General features: G+C 36.1%; 1 protein-coding gene across 7 annotated transcripts in view; it reads right to left on the bottom strand.

Moving 5' to 3' along the window:
- Window positions 1–832: 832 nt before the first annotated feature.
- LOC124621853 (endophilin-A) overlaps window positions 833–20,909 on the bottom strand; it is a 723,134-nt gene continuing 703,057 nt past the window's right edge. For all 7 annotated transcript variants that reach the window (XM_047147301.1, XM_047147304.1, XM_047147306.1 and 4 more), the window contains 2 exons: window positions 9,525–9,640; window positions 833–7,235 (listed from right to left, as the gene is read on the bottom strand). In XM_047147301.1, coding sequence (XP_047003257.1) covers window positions 7,116–7,235; window positions 9,525–9,640 — 236 coding nt within the window. In that variant the 3' untranslated portion in view covers window positions 833–7,115. The remainder of the gene's footprint in view (window positions 7,236–9,524; window positions 9,641–20,909) is intronic.

Below are 20,909 nucleotides of genomic sequence, written 5' to 3'. Positions count from 1 at the left end.
TATACAGAGCTAACAGCAGCATGCATCAATTGTCCAACGCTGCCAGTCACATTGCAAACAGTGACATGGAGACGTCGACAGAAGAGCCAAGATGGCCCCCTTCTGATCCACTTCCTGCAGCTCGGGAAAACAGTGAATGCCCAACATTACTCGCACACCTTGACCACCCTTCACCAAGCGATCAAATCAAAATAACCAGGCAATCTCATCCATGGGCTCATTTTGCTCCACGACAATGCAAAGCCTCATACGGCCAACACAGTCGCGGCACTCCTGCAGAAATTCAAGAGAGAGGTTTTCTGCCACCCTCCATACAGTCCAGACATCTCTCCCTGTGATTATCCCATTTTTGGTCCCCTTAAAAAGGCTCTGAGGGGGAAACAATTCACCTCGGATGATGACGTCCAGCTGTACATGCCCTGGGAATTTTATGGGACAGCCATTCACCACCTTGTGTCACAGTGGGACAAGTGTCTCAACAGCCAGGGTCAATACTTCTAAAATACTGGTGCTGGCTTCTGTAATTATGCCTCCGGCTCATTTGTTTTTGAATGCCCCTTACACAATCAGAGATATTACTTCAAAAAATTTTACTTTTTAAACTCTGGTATTTTAAATCATTACAGACTTGTAATGCTATGTATTGTAAAAGATTATGTATTGTAAATTCTTGTGCATTATGTATCATTATGTGTATGCTGTGCAAGTTATTGTGTGTATTTACTGTGTAAGATATTATACGTATATATTATTTAGATTGTATACATAATGTGTATTATGTTACAAGTACAGAAGGCAACTTACTGGACCAATAAAACCACAGTCATTTGTTCTCATCTCAGATTTTGTATTTGTTCTAGTTTTCTTTCATTTCACACACTTACAATGCTTTCCAATACATACAAGTAGCTGAGGGGATAGGTAGATGTTCAGCAATACATGATGCATATTAATTAGAGGTAAAACAAACACACAGATACAGATATACATTATTCTTACATTTCAAATTTTATCATGTAATACAGACCACACTTTAACCATCACACTTAAAATATTTCGTACTGACATTTTCTGTATACAAAAATTATATACATTCATACCAATACACAAGATGGCACAATAACTCAGTATTATAAGTAACAACACAATTAAGTAATCAGTTGTGTCAAAAGTAAATCAATAATAGCAATGGATGCCAAAGTGTAATTTCAAATGGTACCTTATGTGGTACTAGCACAGCAGCACTCATTTAGTTTTTCACTGTAAAGTAAATTTTAATTCGTGACAAATGTACTTTATAACTATGTAAAAAAATTTTGCAACATTGCTAGTGTCAGTTTCATCACTGTAACACTGAACTGCTATTATAACTATGTAGTGTATATGCATATTTAGAAAAAAATAAATAATTATCAATCTTAAATTTCAGCAAGAACATCACATTCTAAATATTTCAAAATGGGTCAACAATGATATATTTCTGTAACACTGGCATGTTCCATATTTATAATAATTTGTTTCTTTTTAATACTGTTGCTGAATTTGAAAGGACTGAATGTCAGACACATTTGACTGATATGCACTTCAAAACCAGAAAGCTGTATCAAGAGAAACATAATACAATACTTGTAACATTTACATCTCAACTTCAATAACAGTCCATATAGTGAGTAATTTCATGTATACTTACATAGCACACAAATCTAACTTGTGCAACCTATTTTATATTACCCTCAGTAAAGGGTCACGGAACCAAAATGAAAGCAATGGCATGCAAGTGATCACAAACTCATAATTTTGTGTTTTCATCCACATGCTTATAAAATCTGCTGGAACAACAATTTTTAATCACACAAAAATTATATAAGTAAGTAAAAAGATGTCATATACCAACACTCAGAAAAGATTATAGTTGAGTCTTGAATATTATGTTTCATAGTACACCTGAAGTTCTTTAGTATGCCACAGATATACATGGAATGTTTACAGTAGACAACTCCCAAAACATATCAACATAAATGCATAATATTTCATATGCCATTATGGGATACAAATTCCTTAAACACTGAACATCATACAAACACAATCTCTCAACAACTCAGTCGTGTACTTTCATTAACATACACAAACACACACTCCAAAATGTTCAACACTCAAAAATAGCTAGATTCATAAGCTGCTAGACTGCAAGAAAATGCAAGGACTTTACACAGTCCTCTAGCGTAATAATTGCTGAAACATATAGTCATCAGTGGTATACATTATTTGAACATCCATCAGTACAGACAAACAACAAGAATTTCATAAGGAGATGATTCACAGAGCAAGTTTAACACATGAAATCTCAAGAACACTTATTGCTTATGTCATTATCTTTCTGTGAGATAGGAAGAATGCGTTCAGGAAATGAACTCTCTCTGACAGGATAGCTACTATAAGAATACTATGAGCCATTAGAGAACACACACAGTTGCACTTATGTAAATGTTTTAAGATGCTCACTGAGAAGCTTTTCTTTACTGATGTAATCAAGTGTAAACAAATATGACTACAAGATTATTTATTTCTTTGTAAGAGAAATGTCAACCATAAGGACAAATTGCATACTGAAACTAGGTAATTAAATGTGTACTTGTAACAAAGTTCCTTAAAGCAATATCGATAATATGGATAGGGCAAATTTCCTCACCAAATGGTAAGAAATGGAAATGTACTGTAAGTCTTCCTTGACTCAAGGTTCTGCATGACTTTTCCAGTGTTCTTAAGCCTTACCAGTCTTTTTTCATTCAACACATTCCTCTCTTATACTAAAAGCAGCAGTCATTGGTTTAAAAGCTAGATTTTTATACCTTTCTCCATAGTTTTACATAATGCTGCTTGGTGAGTAAATATTCTCTATCCACATTACATTTTCAGTTCATTGATCAGTTCTATTACAATAATATCTGTTTGCTTAAAACTTAACTGGTAGGGAGCTTTACAGCTGCCTTCCATATGAGTTTATGTGACATAATGTACACTGAACAACATGGTTCCATTTTTGTGTTAATAATTCTACATCTAATTTATCATCTCTCCTGATTACAGTTCAGTAAATATTTGTACAGAAACACTGATATTCTACAGTTTCTAAATTCTCAATTATGGATTTAAATTAACAATTGTATTTATGAAATTGTGCAGTATTGCATCTAATAATCTAATATTTTATCAAATTGTTTGCTACAAGAGGACATACGCTAAAGCACTAGATGAAACAACACTGATAAAAAATATTACTGTATGTATTTATACATGAAAAATAATGGCCTTCACAATATCAAGAACAGGGTTTTCTCAAAATATATTGTCTGCTCTCCCCAATATTGTCAAGATACACAAGTCTAGAACACAAGTGCAATCCATTTCTTCAGCATATCCTGAAGTACAGGAGCATATAACTACTTGGCTCTTTTCAGTGGACTCACATGCAAACAATGACATCCCTGTCAAGTGATGGTTTGTGTTCCAAACATTAAGAACATTTCATTAAATGATTCCACCCACAAGTTATTCAACTATGTTAGAGAAAGTAGGAGGAAAGACTAAGAATTTCAAAACATTTCTCAATAACTATTGAATTACAACACACAACAATGAAAAAAAAATTCCAACAGGAAACAAGCATATATCTTGCCACAATACTGAAGTATTTTAGAAGCAACATATCTCCATTCAGAGTTCAAAATAAGTAAGGTTTGAAAATACATTGCTTTGGAAGGTTTGATATTCTAATCATCTTTCATTTTCCTGGTTCTTTAGGCAATGTATACTACTGCAGCACAGGCATAGGCACAGGCAGAGAATTTCTTAGGAGGCTTAGTGTAAATTAAGAAACGAAAGAACAGAAAGTTAACAACAATACTGAGTTATTGCTTCCAATTTGAATTTGAAAACTGTTCTGGGATAAGGTACTTAGTCAAAAGAGCACAAATAAGAAATAAGTTCCAGCCCAGTTGTTCTTAAACAAAACCTTAAAACCTTTTTTTAAGTTAGATAATGTTACTGTTTACATTTAAGTTCAATATACGAATGAAGTGGAAAAAATTCTCTCTTGTGGACATTTTCCTATATAAAGAGATCACTCATTGTTACTAGACGTGTTGCACTGCAAAACAAATAATTAAGAAGTTCTGTTAATCTGCACTGTGTAACCTCAATCAACTGAGTAATGTTGCATGTCATTATTATGTAGCACACTTCAAACTTCATTTAAATGCAGGTGACATAGACTTCATCCAATGTGTTAAACATAAATATCACTTCTTAATAGATTAAGCAGTCTATAGACAATCAAATATAGGTTGTACACTACACATACATAACAAATTCAGTTTCACTATGTTTGTGGCACAATAAGATAAAAAAAAAACTAATCAACCTTCCCTATGATTACTGCAGAAAATTATCCACATCATTAATAACCCACCGGGATACTTTCTGAAATTCCATCCACCTTGTCATCTGAATTGAAATTTTGAAAAAAAAAATTATTTTATAAAAAGACTGCAATTAAAATTTACACTGAAAGACCATATTACCAATGTGCTGCCTATCTGAGAGCTTACAATCCAACATTTTTTCTTCAATGTTCAGTTGCAGGAAAAACTTATCTTTGGGCCTTAAACTTTTCAAAATATACTTTGGCATGTACAAAAATAGAATTGCATTCACATAACGCATGATCAATCACATTGTTCACTGATTATTTAAAAAGAAAGCATTTACAGTGATTTTTAATGCTGTCTTAAACATGGCCACCAATCTATGTTTAAAATTCAAGAAAAAAAACTAGAAACTTGTTGGTTTCAAGCATTATAGTTTATTATTCTGATTTTAAACCACAACAGATGACTAGAAAGGGGTATGAATATCATCCATCACTAAAATCATAAAAAATGTTATTTGTGAAAGCAATTAATGTTAGCAATCCCTCATACATTTGTGATGCTTTCATGACTGACTAGATTCCACAGTCAAATCTTGTACTAACTACAGATCATGAGTGCAATTTCCTAGATAGAGAAAATAAATTAAAAAATTTAAAATGAAAATAATAAAGAAGCAGTATGAAGGCAATATTAACATTTTGATTACTTACTGTTCTTTTAAATGAATCTGAACATTTAAAATACCCCTCTGAGACAATATGAACATCCAATAAATCTTAAGAATCATCTATATTTGAATAGGTCAATATCACAGATGATCCTGGAATGCCTGGACCAAGTTTCCCATATGAGGCTTCATCAACTCTGCTTTCATTCTGAAGGAGTACTGAAGTATTTTCTTTCCTCTGTAGCTTTGTTTTATTCAACTTTCTTCCAATTTTCTACTGTTTAAGAACAATCATTTAGTTTACCATACTGCAGAAGGCCCCTTCAAAAGAATGACAGCATCCAATTAAAAGCTGAGCCACTCATTTAGCAAATGAAGTACCAGGAAAGAATTAAGTTGCTGTTTCCATAAATGCATGCAATGAGAAAAGAATGAATATTTTATTTTTCATCAACAAACTCATCTGCTAAGTGAGTGGCACATTACCTTCATTTGAAGCTTTATTGTTCTACTAGAAGTTCTCACCAAGTAATGATAGTATTGTCTAAGAAGGAAAGGAGAAATGATTCATATAATATGAACAAAAAGTTTTTAATTATTTTGTGAATGCATCAATATGCAATGTAAAAGGGACAGCTGATACAGTTTCTACCACACTATTTTTCTCCACTATCACAAACCTTGTTGAAAGCTGAACAAAATTTGTAGTATTTTTTAAATATCCTGTTTAAGTACTATGTTAAATGTACAGAATACTAGACATCATTTTAAGAATAACAATATATCATTTACATGATGCAGCATGCTCCTAAGTATATTTTTATATTTATAGTCCATCTCTAAATTCATTATATTTATTTTTTATTTTTATTTATTCAGCAGTTTTTACTTACACATTACTTAAGGAAATGCAGACTTTTTCATTTTTAATGTGTTCCATGAGAAATTGCAGTGAAATGGTATGTGTATTAACTACTTGTAATACAAACACAAAACAATACAGATGTAACAGTCATATCGCAAGTTATACAATAATCTGTGTGCCTCAATTCATGTGTGTGTCATGCATACTAATCTTATTGTACTCACACTTAAGTGAGCATTGTACTAAACGAAATTAAATCACATGACAATGAGTTTGACCATGTTTTGTTTTGGAATGCATCATTTAAAACTAGCAGACATATGAGATTAATAACACAAATCTCATAAATATTTTTAGTTTTCATTGCTGCAAGGACTATCTACAACCCTTCTCTCTTCCCATTATGAAATGGTTTCATGAAGTATGGTGTAATATTACCTCTGTAACAACCATGTTCTTTTCCTTTTTGGAAAAGAAATGACTATGAGAAAATACTTGTACAAGGGTTATAAACAAAGAAGTACTTTTTCGAAAATTACTTCTTAATGCTGAATGCTCCAAGAAATAAAAGAACTACTTTTCCTAAATTGCTCATATATATCAGTTTATAGACAGCGAAGGTAGAGTACAAGTAATAACATTAGTGCTTAATTCATATTCTACAAGAGAATCAACACTGACAAGAACTTTCAGCAATAATTATTGTCCCTGCACTGTTTGAATGCAGTCATGAATCAACAGACTGTTAATCAGACTGACAGAACCAATACTGGGTATTAGCTCTGTTAATGGCCGCACCCCACCTAGCAATCAAGTAAATTACTCAAAGTGGGTACAGCCTTCACAAACAATTTCGTAATTAACAAAACACCAACAGAGCAATCAAATAGTGAAAGTACATAATACATGACAGTTTCCAACAGTCTTACCTAAGAGTATTGTTTTCTGATTTCACATAAAAAAACCTGCTTATTCCTTGGAACATTTCAATCCAAATAAATTGGTTTTATGAATCAGCATGCAGTATCATTCATAAAATTGTATAACTGAAGAGCTTACTAACAATTACCAAGTATCTGGATGGAAACAACACACATGTCAATATGAGAACAGTAGTAACAGCTGCAAATTGTAGTTTAATACAAGAGACAGTTCACGGCAGAGGGACAATAACCTGTACGTAAGTTACAGGGAAATATCCAGTTCGGCCATTGACGGTGCCTTCATACCAGTTCTCATCAATTTTGTTTGTTAGTGTTATTGTTTCTCCTTCCTGAAAGTGAAATACACAAAATAACTGTTAGCAGATCTGTAAAAACATAGCTTAAAAAAATAACATTTCTACAGCTTGAAGTTCCCATTCAAAAATATAAAGAATAAAGTGAAGAAGATAAGAACATACATTTCAGTAATACACAAAACTTTCATGGAAGAAATATATATAGTACTTACACAAAACAGAAAGTTACTTCACTCACAACTAAAAGTAGATATTTCTTCTTAATTCTAACAATAGATTTAATAACAGACTTATCATCATTAATAACACATATAACTATTAGCTGTTCAAGCCTCCAACAGCTCCTAAAACGTAACTTTGTAAACAATTTAAGTTTTGAAATTCATTGACAAAGTCAAAATTATGAGGAATAACCATAATCATAGACATGTGCTTAAAATAGATATTGTTGCACTGTCTTGTTTGTTTAAAATAATGCCAATAAGGTCTACTTCTTCAGCTTGCATTACACTTACTTTTCTGAAAACTATGAGGATTACTGTGAGGAGCAAAATGAGTACTTTCACAAAGATATGTAGGAGACAAAGAGAGATGCTATGATTATTGGGCTGTCAATGAGCTTGCTGACTACTGACTGTGCTTCAAGAATAACATTTCACAGTCAAAACCAAAACAAAATTCTTCAACTGCTTTCTTTTAGACTCATGTTATCGGATTTTAATGCCATGTACAGGAATGTTCAGTGACTGAAAAAAATATTTGTTACAATGATCTCCGGCAACATGACTGTCAGACTGGCAGAGAAGGCATTCTGCGTGATGAAGTTCTGTGCAAGACTTAGCCTGCAACCGTAGTGTGTGAGAAATTCAGGACCACATTCCAAAAGGCTCCACCTGCCAGACAATCCAGTTATTTGTGGGTACAGATGTTTAAGGAAACAGGATGTCTTTGTAATGGCAGGAGTGGGTGGGCATCAACATCTGAGGAGAAGTTGAATGGATCAGGGAAACATTCCTCATTCAGTATTATCTCGTTCAAATTGGAAGCTAGAAATTCTGCAACCAATTGTTTGGAGAATGCTGGAAAAATCCCTCAAAGCTCAACCATGTTGAATTCAGCTGTTCCAAGTCATTTCACATGGCAATAAATGTTTTCAGAAATGAAGGACTATTTTACCTGCAGGGTGATTTTCAGTGATGAGGTTACCTTTCACCTGAACTGTGCAGTAAATTAGAATAACATGTGGATATGGGGAGCAGAGAATCCCCACAGAGAACTGAAAATGTCTGTGGATCTGCAAAGGTTAATATATGTTGTGCTTTGCCAAGGCAAAAAGTGTGTGAACCCCCCTCCTTTCCATAGGCAACAATCCGCGTGCTTCCTAACCTGGACATGCTTCTGCTATCGCTTATCCTGAAATTGCAAGAGGCCAGCGATGATGTCATTTCTCAACAGGATGGCACTCCAATATACTTTCACACTGATGTGCTTGAGCTATTAACATCATATGTAAATACTGAGAGTGAACATAAATTTAATATGATTTAGCAAACTGAACCACATTTGCAATTAAAAATTGAGAAAGAGAGAGAGAGAGAGAGAGAGAGAGAGAGAGAGAGAGAGAGAGAGAGAGAGAGAGAGAGAGATTAAAAGATGGAGAGTCTACTAAGCTCAATACTGGAAAAGTGGCTGGTGTAACCTGTAACATCAGTGTGACCATCACTCAGTTACACACACTGAAATACATATTTCCATTTTGGTGTCCTGTATTAAGTTTCCTAGACTTTTATATTTTACAATAAGCTACACTTCACGCTGCATCAATAACAAAAATTTTCGAAATATTTGTACAGCTTCAATCTGCCACATTTAAATGAGCCCTCCAGAGTCCCAAGCAAAAATTAGTTTTACTTTAACAAATTTCTGAATAAACAGCTTCAATTACCATTGCCCTTATAGGTTCTCTTTTGCAAACTCCGACTGGGTGCCTCCACTAGCAACTACAAACACTATCAACTGAATGTGGTTTGGAGACTTCCACATGAGAACACACTGTTGCAAGATCACACATGACAATGTCGAGACTAGACTTCACTGACCTTGACTCTTAGGTGAACAGACTTTTGAGATGAAGTCCCAAATTCTTCCCCTTCCAGACTGAAATGCCCCCTAAGACTTCAAGAAACCAATTTAAAGATAATAATAATTTACATGATAGTATCTGCAAAGTCTGTGATCCTCACATGTTCAGCAAAAAATTCAAAGTGCTCCATCAAATGCATCTTAAACATACAGACACAGAGACTAATGGCATTAATTTACCTTAAAACCTAGCTCTCCTGGGTTCTCTGGTTCAAAATCGTACAGTGCAGTGCAGCATGGCATTTTTGGTACAGCAGACCGTGCAGGAGAACGCATAGGAGATGGAAGAGGAGATGCTGAAACATGGCATTTTAAATATTAACAACCAGACATATTTTATAAGAATTGATACAGCAATAACCATAATATTAAAAATGAATGATATATTGTAGCAAGACATAATTTACTAACATCCTAAAATGTTTGTTATTGATGAAGTGTAAATAATAATTTCCATTTTTTAACTTACCAAAGAGATCAAGGCACTGAATGCAGTACTATAGGCAACTAAAACTAGAAGTAATTGCTATTCTAAGAAAGGAAAGATGTAGTGTCTCTTGCAAGTAATCATCAGTATTCAGACTTGAATACACATCTCATCACAGCAGTAGCTTGCATGTGTCTAGATGTAGACACAGTAAAACTAGCTCAAAACAGAATCGCCTGGAACTAAAATAATTTTCCAAACTGGGCTGCCTAAAATTTGTCAGGTATCATGCACAAAAGAACAGTACAAATGTTTGATTACGTAACTTCACTCCAGCACAGTAGATTTTCATTTACTGTACACTGGAGAACAGAACACTGGACTATTACACTAACTGGTACACAACATGGCATTTCTATGTTTTTACTCGAACTGTAAATTCATTTATTATTGTATGTACATACATATTATTCCCATATTTATTTGCTTTACATTTCACTTTTTTTGCCACATATCAACGAGGGAATTTCCTATTCAAAATTGTTTTTTCTATACAATTTTTTGCACCATATAATAGTTCCAACAAGTTGGGAGAATTTTTGTGTGCTGCAAATTGCATTACATCGTTTACGCATGCAATGGCTTCTTCAGGCATATTAATTTTTCTAGGGAGATCATTTTGTTCCTGTTCTTCTTCCTTTGTTTCTTCTTCATCATCCTCTGTGTTGCGGATTTCTATTAAATCTGTTGCTGAAGTGAAAGTGGAGTGAATTACAAAAAGTCATCACTTCAAATATAATCACCTGCACTACATGAAATGTTTCGCATTTTCATTAATTCAGCAATTGCTGCAACATTTTCTTGAACTTTGATGGCCACCAAAGCATCTTGTTTCTCACCCCCAGACCCCACTTTGTTGAAGCACTTGGTGACAGTTTCAGGTTTTATTTCCTTTACTGCCAAACCAATCCAATTTACTGCATCCACGACGGAAACTGACCATGGAAGAGCAAATGCAGTTTCAGCTTCTTCAACACTAAGAATAAGAGATTGCATCGGTAATGACCTATAACAACACTTGAATATGTAAATAACCCCCCCGGTCCATGGGTTGAGAGAGACTGGTTGAACCTGGAGGGAACCAAGTCAATTTCATGTTTGATAACATTACTTTTGGGTGGCAGGCTGCATTGTCTAGGAAAAGGAGAACTTGGCAACTTCCTTTTTTTCATTTTGGCATTGAAAGAGCCCAGCCATTCTTCCATAAGACCACTCACCATCAGCACCTTTATATTGCTTCGCCATGTGCCTTGAAGCTTACTGACGTCTATGTTTTTGAAACAACGCGGTTTTTCCACCTTTCCAATCACCAGTGGCTTGTCCATTTCATCTAACATGTTCCCTCACAGCATTACAGTGAGTCTTTCCTTGAACACTAATCCACCCAGGGCACTTTTCACCTCGAACTGATAGTGATTTTGAGGCAGTGCATAATAAAGCAGTCCCATTTCATTGGCATTGAACACACATTTTGGGTCATAATTCACAATTCAGATGCACATTATTGTCTTCCATCCTGCTGCTACACTTTCCTGCACATCCTTAGCCTCCCCACACACTTCAATTCACGCATTGTTGTGCCTAGCTTTGAAACTGCCCAGACATCCTGTGGATACCTTAAACTCCATTAATTCCAAGCTCTTTAGCGACTTTCAGGGACTCACTTTGCAACAAGGGTCCAGATAAAGTTAAGTTTTTTGCCTGCACACGTACGAACCATTCCCACATTATTTCATTAATTTCTTCGTTTCCGGTCTTCTTTGCCTTTCTTTTCATCTGCCCATTCCCTTTCATCCATTCATCCTGAATCTTATCCTTGTTTCCTAAAGTCTTATAAATTTCTGTTTTACCGCACTTGAAACACAACATAATTTTGCACACAGGGAGTCAAGTTTGAATGACAAATACCATTTGTTCGAGATCATGTTACTGCATCTCTTAAAGTGCTATTAGACAACTGAAACTGGCAGAAAATAATGACCTTGCCAAGTAAAACCATTGTACAATGGAACAATACCCACCTCTTTCACTGCGCACATTGCAGCAGAGTGTTGGTAGATGAACAACAATGTTCCATTATGTGCTGGCATGCGTCAATAGTGAGGAAAATGTGAAAGCCGACAAGCGGAGGGCTGATGAACGAACCGTTTCCTTTGATGAACTGTACTGACACTGAGTGTAACTTATTTGTTGTTGTACAGAGTGGTGCTGTTTTATGTCTACACCAGCAGCGCTGCGCTGCACTGGACCTCTTTTCTTGGTTTTGCACCGCTTAACAGAAGTGTTAAAAGTAATATCCTTGTAGAGACATGATGATGTTTGGTTTGTGGGGCGCTCAACTGCGTCGTCAGCAGCGCCCGTATAAGTTCCAATTTTTACACAGTCCATTTTCTTTCCACAATCCAATGTAGACACTCTCACAAATGGTGATGATGATGATGATGATGATGATGATTATGAAATGATGAGGACAACACAAATGCCCAGCCCCCGGGCAGAGAAAATACCCAACCCAGGCGGGAATCGAACCCGGGACTCCATGCTCCAGAGACAGCAACACTAGCCCCTAGACCACGAGCTGCGGACTTGTAGAGTCATGAGTAACTGATGAACTGTAATACTGTAGTATCGTATAGCCTCTTTTCTGCATTATACAATGAACTATTAAGTATGTTCTAAGATTTGCTTTCCATTTCCACATTAGGCATGTTCTGCATTATACAAAAAAACAGCATATAAAAGTGCAATGAATGCATCGGGACTGAAATACTTGTACGGTGTGGGCAGATTTCCAAATTATACATGTGACAATTTGAGCAAGTTTTAAATCCAGCAAAGAATTTAAGTAAGTATACTAATATCTGAATGTTAAGCATAGTCCAAAAATGATAGATTATTTCCTAAACAGTATATCAGAAGGTTCACGGAACGGAATAGTGCTTAATCACAAGACATCTGACATATAATAGCACCTCAAACAAGTCATTATAAAAGTTTTGAAACTGAAGATACACTTTTAAAAACCAGAAAATCTCTTCTATAACAGCAGGTAAGTAATAATGGGAATATGGTAACACCTAGCTGCCACATAGCTTCGTTGTGACATGGCATTTCTATTTAAGATGGTTCAAGAGCTCTACCAAACAATCTCGTTTCTGAAAAGGAGCTGTGCAGCGGTCTGAAAGAGTACTTGGTGGCAGCTGTTGTACTTGAATTCATTGTGCTAGTTTCTCCCAAACAAGCTCTAATGGATTACGATATCTAAATAACCAGTCCATATGGAGGATATCTTCACCTCCAGAAACTAACTTCATCTACCAGATGAGCTCAGTACAGATGGGCATTATCATGTAGGAAATGTAGGACTGAACCAACTATTCTACTGTCTGAAAAGTTGCTCATACCATTGCTGTGCCTTATCTCTGTACTTCTTAGCATTTATTGTATTTCTCTGATGTCCAACTAAAATGTAAAGCCCAGTATGACCATCCAACATGACATCTGCCACTCCAGGAACCCATTTCCACCAAGCTGGCATTATTCTAAAGTGATCCTATGGCTACACTGATGGCAACTTTGCCTTCAGACAACTGAAAACTGAAGTATAGTTCCTGTGTGAAGAGCACATTGCTTCACTCATCCCTGGTCCTGTCTCGTTGTTGAGTCCAAGAAAAAGAACACTAGTGTTCACTACCATGAGCAGAATACAAACTGCCAGATTTGCAGCCTACAAATCAACTGCTCTGAACTTCTTAAAGACAGTTTGTTGGAAAGCTGTAACTCCTGAGGAAATCACTGAAGATTAATATCTTGTACACACCATTGGATTTCATTACACACTTAATGCTACGACATATTTATCATCATCTGGGGTACAATCTCATTTGTTGACCTAGTAATGGCCTAAAACAGACATGTCCTGTGTCGCTGAACAGTCAACAAAAGCCTGAAATGCCAATATGTGTGCCTAATACACCTCATGCACACATGACCATTAACTCCAGCATCTCAGGCTCGAATGCCAGCATTCTGGCCTGAGATGCTGGAGTTGCCAGATGTGTGTGCATGACTTGTGCTAGCTAGCTTTTGTGTGTGTGTGTGTGTGTGTGTGTGTGTGTGTGTGTGTGTGTATACACGCGCGCGCGTCTCTCTCTCTCTCTCTCTCTCTCTCTCTCTCTCTCTCTCTCTACTGACAAAGGCTGTGGTTGAAAGCTATATGTGACTGTCTTTTAATCGCCTGTCTGCAACTTGACGTGTCTTCTTTATGGTAAGTAGCAATTTATCTTTTGCTACAAAGCTGATATTCCTACCTGGGGTTTCCATTGTTTGATTAATCTGTGTACCAAGTAATTCCACCCTGCAAAACAGGATTCACACTGCATATTTCTATTGAAGATGTTGCCAGGCACTACATGCTGCTTACTGTGAAATAGAAAACATGATAGATAGCATGCGTCTAATGAATGCTTTTAGTTACCTCTGAATCATGTGCTTATTCAGAATAAGGAGTACACCTTCCCTGCACAAACAGGATTATTCCACTTTAAAAGAAGTCTTCGGGGTCACTTCGATCTACCACTTTTCCTGATTCTTTAACTTTTGATATGGGTGTAGACCACTACTCACCATGGGAGGCATTAAGTAGTGGACTGACACATTAGTTTGTGAGATTTCAGACACAGTCCTTTCTCAGACCGCTAACAAACACACTGAGCTCTGTGCATATTGCTATTTATCTTCACAGTGCTACAGCCTGATTTGGGCACAAAGTGGTTTGGAAGAACTTGTGGATGGAAGAAAATTGTAGCATAATACAGGAAGACCTGCCGAGGGTCAACACTGTGTAGGGAGTGATAACTGACCCTCAGCATAAACAAATGTAATGTACTAGAAATACACAGACAGAAAGACCCTTCATTGTACAGTTACACAATTGCAGAACAGTTACTTCCATAAGGTACCTAGTAGTATGCTTATGGAAGAATTTGCAATGGAACAGTCACATAAAGTTAATTGTGTGAGGCAGATGCCACACTCAGACTCATTAGAAGATTCTTCAGGAAATTTAGTCCATCAACAAAGGAAGTAGCTTACAAACAATCGTTCAACCAGTGCTTGAATACTGCTCATCAGTATGGGATATATACCTGATAGGACTGAGAGGAAGCAGAGCAGGTCCAAAGATAGGTGAAACATTTCTTTACAGGTTCATTTAGTAAGCACAAAAGCATTACAGAGATGATCAACCAACTCCAGTTGCAGACACTGCAAGAGAGGCATTCTAGCATCACAGTGATTTATTGTAAAAGTTGTGAGAGTGTACGTTCCTGGAAGAGTCAACAAATGTATTTCTTCCTCCAACATATATCTTGTGAAAAGCCCATTAAGGTAAAATTAGAGAGATTGGAGCCCACAAGGAGGCTTACCGGCAATCGTTCTTTCCATGAACCATTCGCAACTGGAATAGGAAAGAGGGGGAGTAACAGTGGTACACAAAGAAACTTCCACCCCACATTGAAAGGTGGCTTGCAGAGTATACATGTGGGTATAGACGTAGATGGATAAAGAGCAGGGGCAGCAGTGTATATGGCTGGAAAAGATCACACAAGTGTGGAAAGCATAAGCACATACGGTGAGATGCTATTATGGTTAATGTATGGGACCATAACAAAAATTCTAAGATGAAAGACAGGAGAAGGTTGAGGATGCAAAGTGAGTGAAAGTGGTAAGCAAAGGAAGAAACAAGTTAGCTATCATAAAGCAGGAAAGTAACTGGAGCAAGGAAAGTGGGTTGGGTGTAATGATGTGTGAAATGGAGTGAGTATTTTGGAGGCAGGAGGGTGGGTGGGGGAGGGGGGGGGGGGGGGGGGGGGGGTGTCAGTAATGAGGAATATACTGGAGAGCAATATGGTTCAGAAAATTTGGTCTACTAGAAAATATACAGATTGCAAAGTAGCCCATAATAATAAGTGAACTACATTACCACGGAACTAGGCTATCTAGAGTCTTTTTCCTAATCCCAACCTTCCTTAACTACATAGGCAAGAAGTGCTCCTTGAACTTATTCTTCATTTCTATAACACCCCCTACCCTCTTCTAGCCTCAGTCTCCAATAACCCCTGCCAACTACTCCTGTTTGCACATCATCCACACACACTGCCTCCCACCCATCCCCCTCTCCAATCCCACTGGCTTGCCACTCATGTTATTATTTTCCAGTTCTAATTAACCTATACCATACTTTGTTTATCCCTTGGGGTTCACTCTTAACACTCCAACCACTGCTTTATTTTATTCTTCAGCACACACTTGTCTCTCATTTTGTGCATTGCCTTAAAGTATTGGGGTTATCCATTTCCCATTAAGCATTTCATCAGTTTCAACAGCTGTACAATCATTTGTAGCCCCAAACCCAGTAGTTACCACTCTCCCTACTGCACCCTTCTTCCCAGTATCAACCACAACGGAGACCATACTTGTCCCACTTGACAGCAGCACAGGAAGTGGAAATGGTGGTATGTATGCAAGTTTTGTGGGTTTGTTACGTTTTTGATGAAAGATTTTGGCTTTAAGCTAAGATGCTGTTTGACTTTTCCTAGTTGCTGTTTGCTGCTGAACATCTTCTCCACTTGGTGAGTAGTAATATATCCTCATACAGAGGCTTTTTTAAATACTGTATTTACCCGTGTATAAGGCAGCCCTGAATATAAGACGACCTCCTTTTTTTAAGAGGCTCGTTGAGAAAAATCTACTTTTTAACATATTCTGACTCATCAAAATTTCAAACTTTTATGAGGTAATGGATCTGTTTAAAAAGTTATCATTACATTCATTTTAAATTTATGTCATTTATTGACTGCCTACGTTTAGATGATACAGGCAGAAATAAAATAAATGAATTATATTTATTTTTATCTTCACTGTCTTTTTTGTTTACTTAGCCTGTTGTCTGTGGCATCACCATTTTTAGTCATCATCATCCTCCTCCTAACAGGACAGCTGTGAAATGTACATCTCTGTTGTCACAAATATTTAGCGTTTCTTCCTAATATGTCGCAAATTCTGAGGTTGTAGTTAAGGTGGAACCTGAGAACGCAGAACCCCCCCCCCCCCTTTTCCTGAACACATAGTGGATTTCATTTCTATAGTGCTGTGAGAATATTACAACATCCCTTTCTTTGAAACATATCATCCGCCCACTGCTCTCTCATTGGCTGTGTAGAACCAGCAGGTGACACACCCCCAATCAATTCCATCATACTTCACAGTAAGCGTCAACAACATTGCTGCATGAAGTACGTAAGTACGCTACTGGTCTCCTTCTAGACTTTCAGCATCTCCTGCAGAAATCTATGCTAATGTTGAGTATTTGTCCAATTTTAAAGACAGTTCAATTCTGAGTACAAATGGATCCAGGAAAACTGCAGTTTACACATGGTAAATGTTCATAAAAAGCCAAAGTACAACGAAACTTCTGCCTGCTCAACACTCCCCTCCCCACACTCATTGTACTTCTCAGCCAAGCTGGGTCACTGTTTCTCCTCCAATTTTCCGTAGTGCTGTACTTGAGCAACAGTGAAATATGGACGGCAATATCTTCTATGGCACAGGTCATAAATAATAATAGTAACTAATACATAAATAAAAGATCACAATCACTATTCAGTCCAATTTTAGAACTTTTGCTCGTCCCACAATCTAGTGATGTATGTTCATACTATCTCCAAAACAGGTATTTCGGCTGTAATTTATTCTCGCGACAACAATTACAGCCCATTTAATATGATTTATTTCATTTATTAGACATTTCAGTTTGGATTAATTTTCAAACCTGATTAAAAACTGAATGATTTTCTCCTTTATTCTAACTTGTGTACAGCGACCATATTTCTCATTTGCAATCCACTTGGAAAGTTATTACTTTCTCATAATCAAATAAGATACTGACTTGGGTTCGGATTCAAGTTATGGTTTCTGAAGGATACGATTGTTGCCTCTGAATGTTATCTTTACTTAAAAAGCTGCAGCTGCAAAATGTATGTATACGGTGTCCATACACGAATGGCAACTTTTATTGCAAACCTGTTCAAATACAATGAAAGTTTCTAAGTTGATAGAATTTAATGTTATTTCCTCCTGTGTTTCACAAACTTGTCAATTTCCAACCAGACCATTAGATTTTTGTAGTGGCTAGGTCATAGTTTCTCGTGTATCCTTTGCACTAGTGCCACGGATCAACAAGACTGTTCAAGCAAGGTCAATACTGTATCAAGCGCTTTGGCATATCACCTATCAGGAAACCTCAAGCCTATTCAAATACTAGTACTGTTTGATATGCCCTACCCTTTGGGATCGTTAAAAACAAAATTTTAACACAATCTTAATTTCCAAAGCTTTATCTGTTAACATAAGATGACTCCTATTGTAATCTCTTAGACAATGTGAAAATGCTGAGTTCAGCAGCAATAGTTTAATCTGCAAATATAAGACAACCTCGTATTTTTTGAATGATGAATTTGAGAAAAAAAACCTCATCTTATAATGGGGTAAATATGGTATAATCCAGCATTCTCTTCCCATGTATGAAAAGGTCAATCATTACAACACACTTTCCTTTTAGCAGAATATTAACTTCATTACGAGTAAATAGAACAAACATGGCCAGATGAAGAACTTTACATGATATAATTACACGATGTTACTTGCAAAACTAAGAAACAAAGACAGTGTTAATTTTCTAATATCTATCACTAGGTGCACTACACAAAAAAGTCAATAACAACCAACAGCAAATTCATCATTGTTTACACATTCATTACCTACAGAATTATATACACTTTTAATGATCTTTTTTAAGGGTTTGTATACTTGTAATTTCTTAGAGTCAGGTATTCAACGTTATACTGTAGTTACTGCTGAAAGCCACAGTTTGTTCTAGTCTGCAATCACTGGCACTTCGTCATTAAGACACAAACAGAACTAAGTGTAGTGGACAAGAGCCAGCTATCTAAAATATCAGGTGAACAATGTGGCACCAGACGAAGTGTCTAACGTTCAGTGATTGCAAGAACAGAGCATTCTGTTTTTGTTCTACAAGAAGTCTTAGGACATGATGTAATATGATTAATGGAATGATATGATAGAATGAGGAAGAAATGATGAGTAAAGATGCCCATCATTGGTGAGGAAAAGGTAGGAAACTACTAGAAGAATGGAAAACAAACAGGTGTGAACAAACAGATTCTTAAATGAGCAAGAATAATATTTAAAAAATATTGCAAAGAAGTTTCCCAAGTGGAAATACAGAATGCCACCAAAAGTTCGACAAGAGGCAGCAGTAAAATAGATTAGATTAAGACATGACAAGAGCCTTGGAACAAGCACTCAGTTGCTGAATTTAAGAGGCAATGGGCAAATGACCAACTAACAATGATGTCATCTCTTCCTCATATACACTTCATTAAATGTTTATTGGTAATGTTGATAATAGAAGGTATGTCATGATTAAATCTTTTTTAATGTCTTAGCTCAAAAAGATGTGATTCCCCTTAGTATTGGCTGTAGTACACTGGCCAGATTTACAAACACTGTTTTATTTTACCTCAAACACCGAAATGACATTCATCATAGCATGCAGGTGATAAATTAATGTGCAAAAATTCATGTTTACAATATGATGGCCATACGCTATTGTTTTCAAACATTATCTATTAGCTATACTGTCTTCAAAGTAAAGTTTCATAATATATTACTGTACGTTTCGGTCACCAAGAATAAAAATTACCAACTTATTTGAGTAACTACTGAGTCAGTTCTGTGCCAATAACATTGTCTAACTATAAATTAAATGCCAAAATTCCAGGTATGAATGTTAAACACTGTATAACCCACCATATCAAAATAACAATTGTGGATAAAAGTCATGAACATTAACACATTTAGCTGACTAGAGAGATTATTTAAAAAAAAAAAAAAATCAGATAGACATTAGAGAACTTATGATACTGACATTAAAAACTGCAATAAGGACAGATCAAATAGAGGTAGTGAGGAAATACTTCTAATAACGAATATAAGAAATAGGAATTCTGGTAAATTACTATGAACAATATGACAGACAAAAGTTGAAGAGGCTTAACCCATGACAAGAGCTGCCGTAAGGCAGAATACCATACTATTACTATGAGCAATATAGTGAACACATTATTGTAGTCAAGATGGACACATAGCCAACTACCTTTAAAGTAGTAAAAATTTATGTCTTCATGCTCTGTGGATGGAGAAGAGAGTGAAAGAATTTTTGAGGAGATAAAAGAAATTATTCATATTATTTAGGGAGACAGAAATTTAAATTTGATGGGGAACTTGAATTCGATGGTGGGGAGAAGAGGAAAGATTGTAGGAGAACATGGACATTGGTAAAGGAATGAAAGAGCTAGCCACCAGGAAGAATTCTGAAGAAAGTACAATTTAATCATTGTTGATAGTTACTTGAAGAATCATGAAAGTAGGCTGTATGCATGGAAGAAATCTGGAGACATCAGAATGTTTCTGATAGATTATGTAATTGTATGACAGTTTTGTAAATCAGATTTTAAACTGAAAAAACTTTTCCAGGAGCAGACATGGACTCTGCCCAAATTTATTGGGCAAGTCAGAACTAAATAAATAGCAGAAAAGTAGAAAATTAAGGAGTGGACCTTGATAAACTGGAAGAACCAGTGATTGTTGATAGCTTCAAAGGGTCCAACAGGCAACAACTGATTGAAACATGGGAATGGCATACAATATAAGACAAATTAGTGGCTTTGAGGCATGAAATAGTGAAGTCAGCAAATGATCAAATAGGCATAAAGACAAGGCTTACCCAGCAGAAATCTGGAATGGAAATTAAACTTCAAAAATAAGGAATAAAAACTTTGAGGTCTGCTGATGGTATTGTAATTCCGTGACAGATGGTAAAGGTCTTGGAAGATCAGTTAAACAGTCATGAAAGGAGGTTATAAAATGAATAGCAATAAAGGCACAACAAGAGTAATGAAAGAGTCAGACAAATTCAGGCGATGTTGAGAGAATTA

Source organism: Schistocerca americana, chromosome 7, assembly GCF_021461395.2.
Source record: "Schistocerca americana isolate TAMUIC-IGC-003095 chromosome 7, iqSchAmer2.1, whole genome shotgun sequence".
Classification (NCBI taxonomy): Eukaryota; Metazoa; Arthropoda; class Insecta; order Orthoptera; family Acrididae; genus Schistocerca; species Schistocerca americana.
This window is presented reverse-complemented; position numbering and strand designations above follow the sequence as displayed.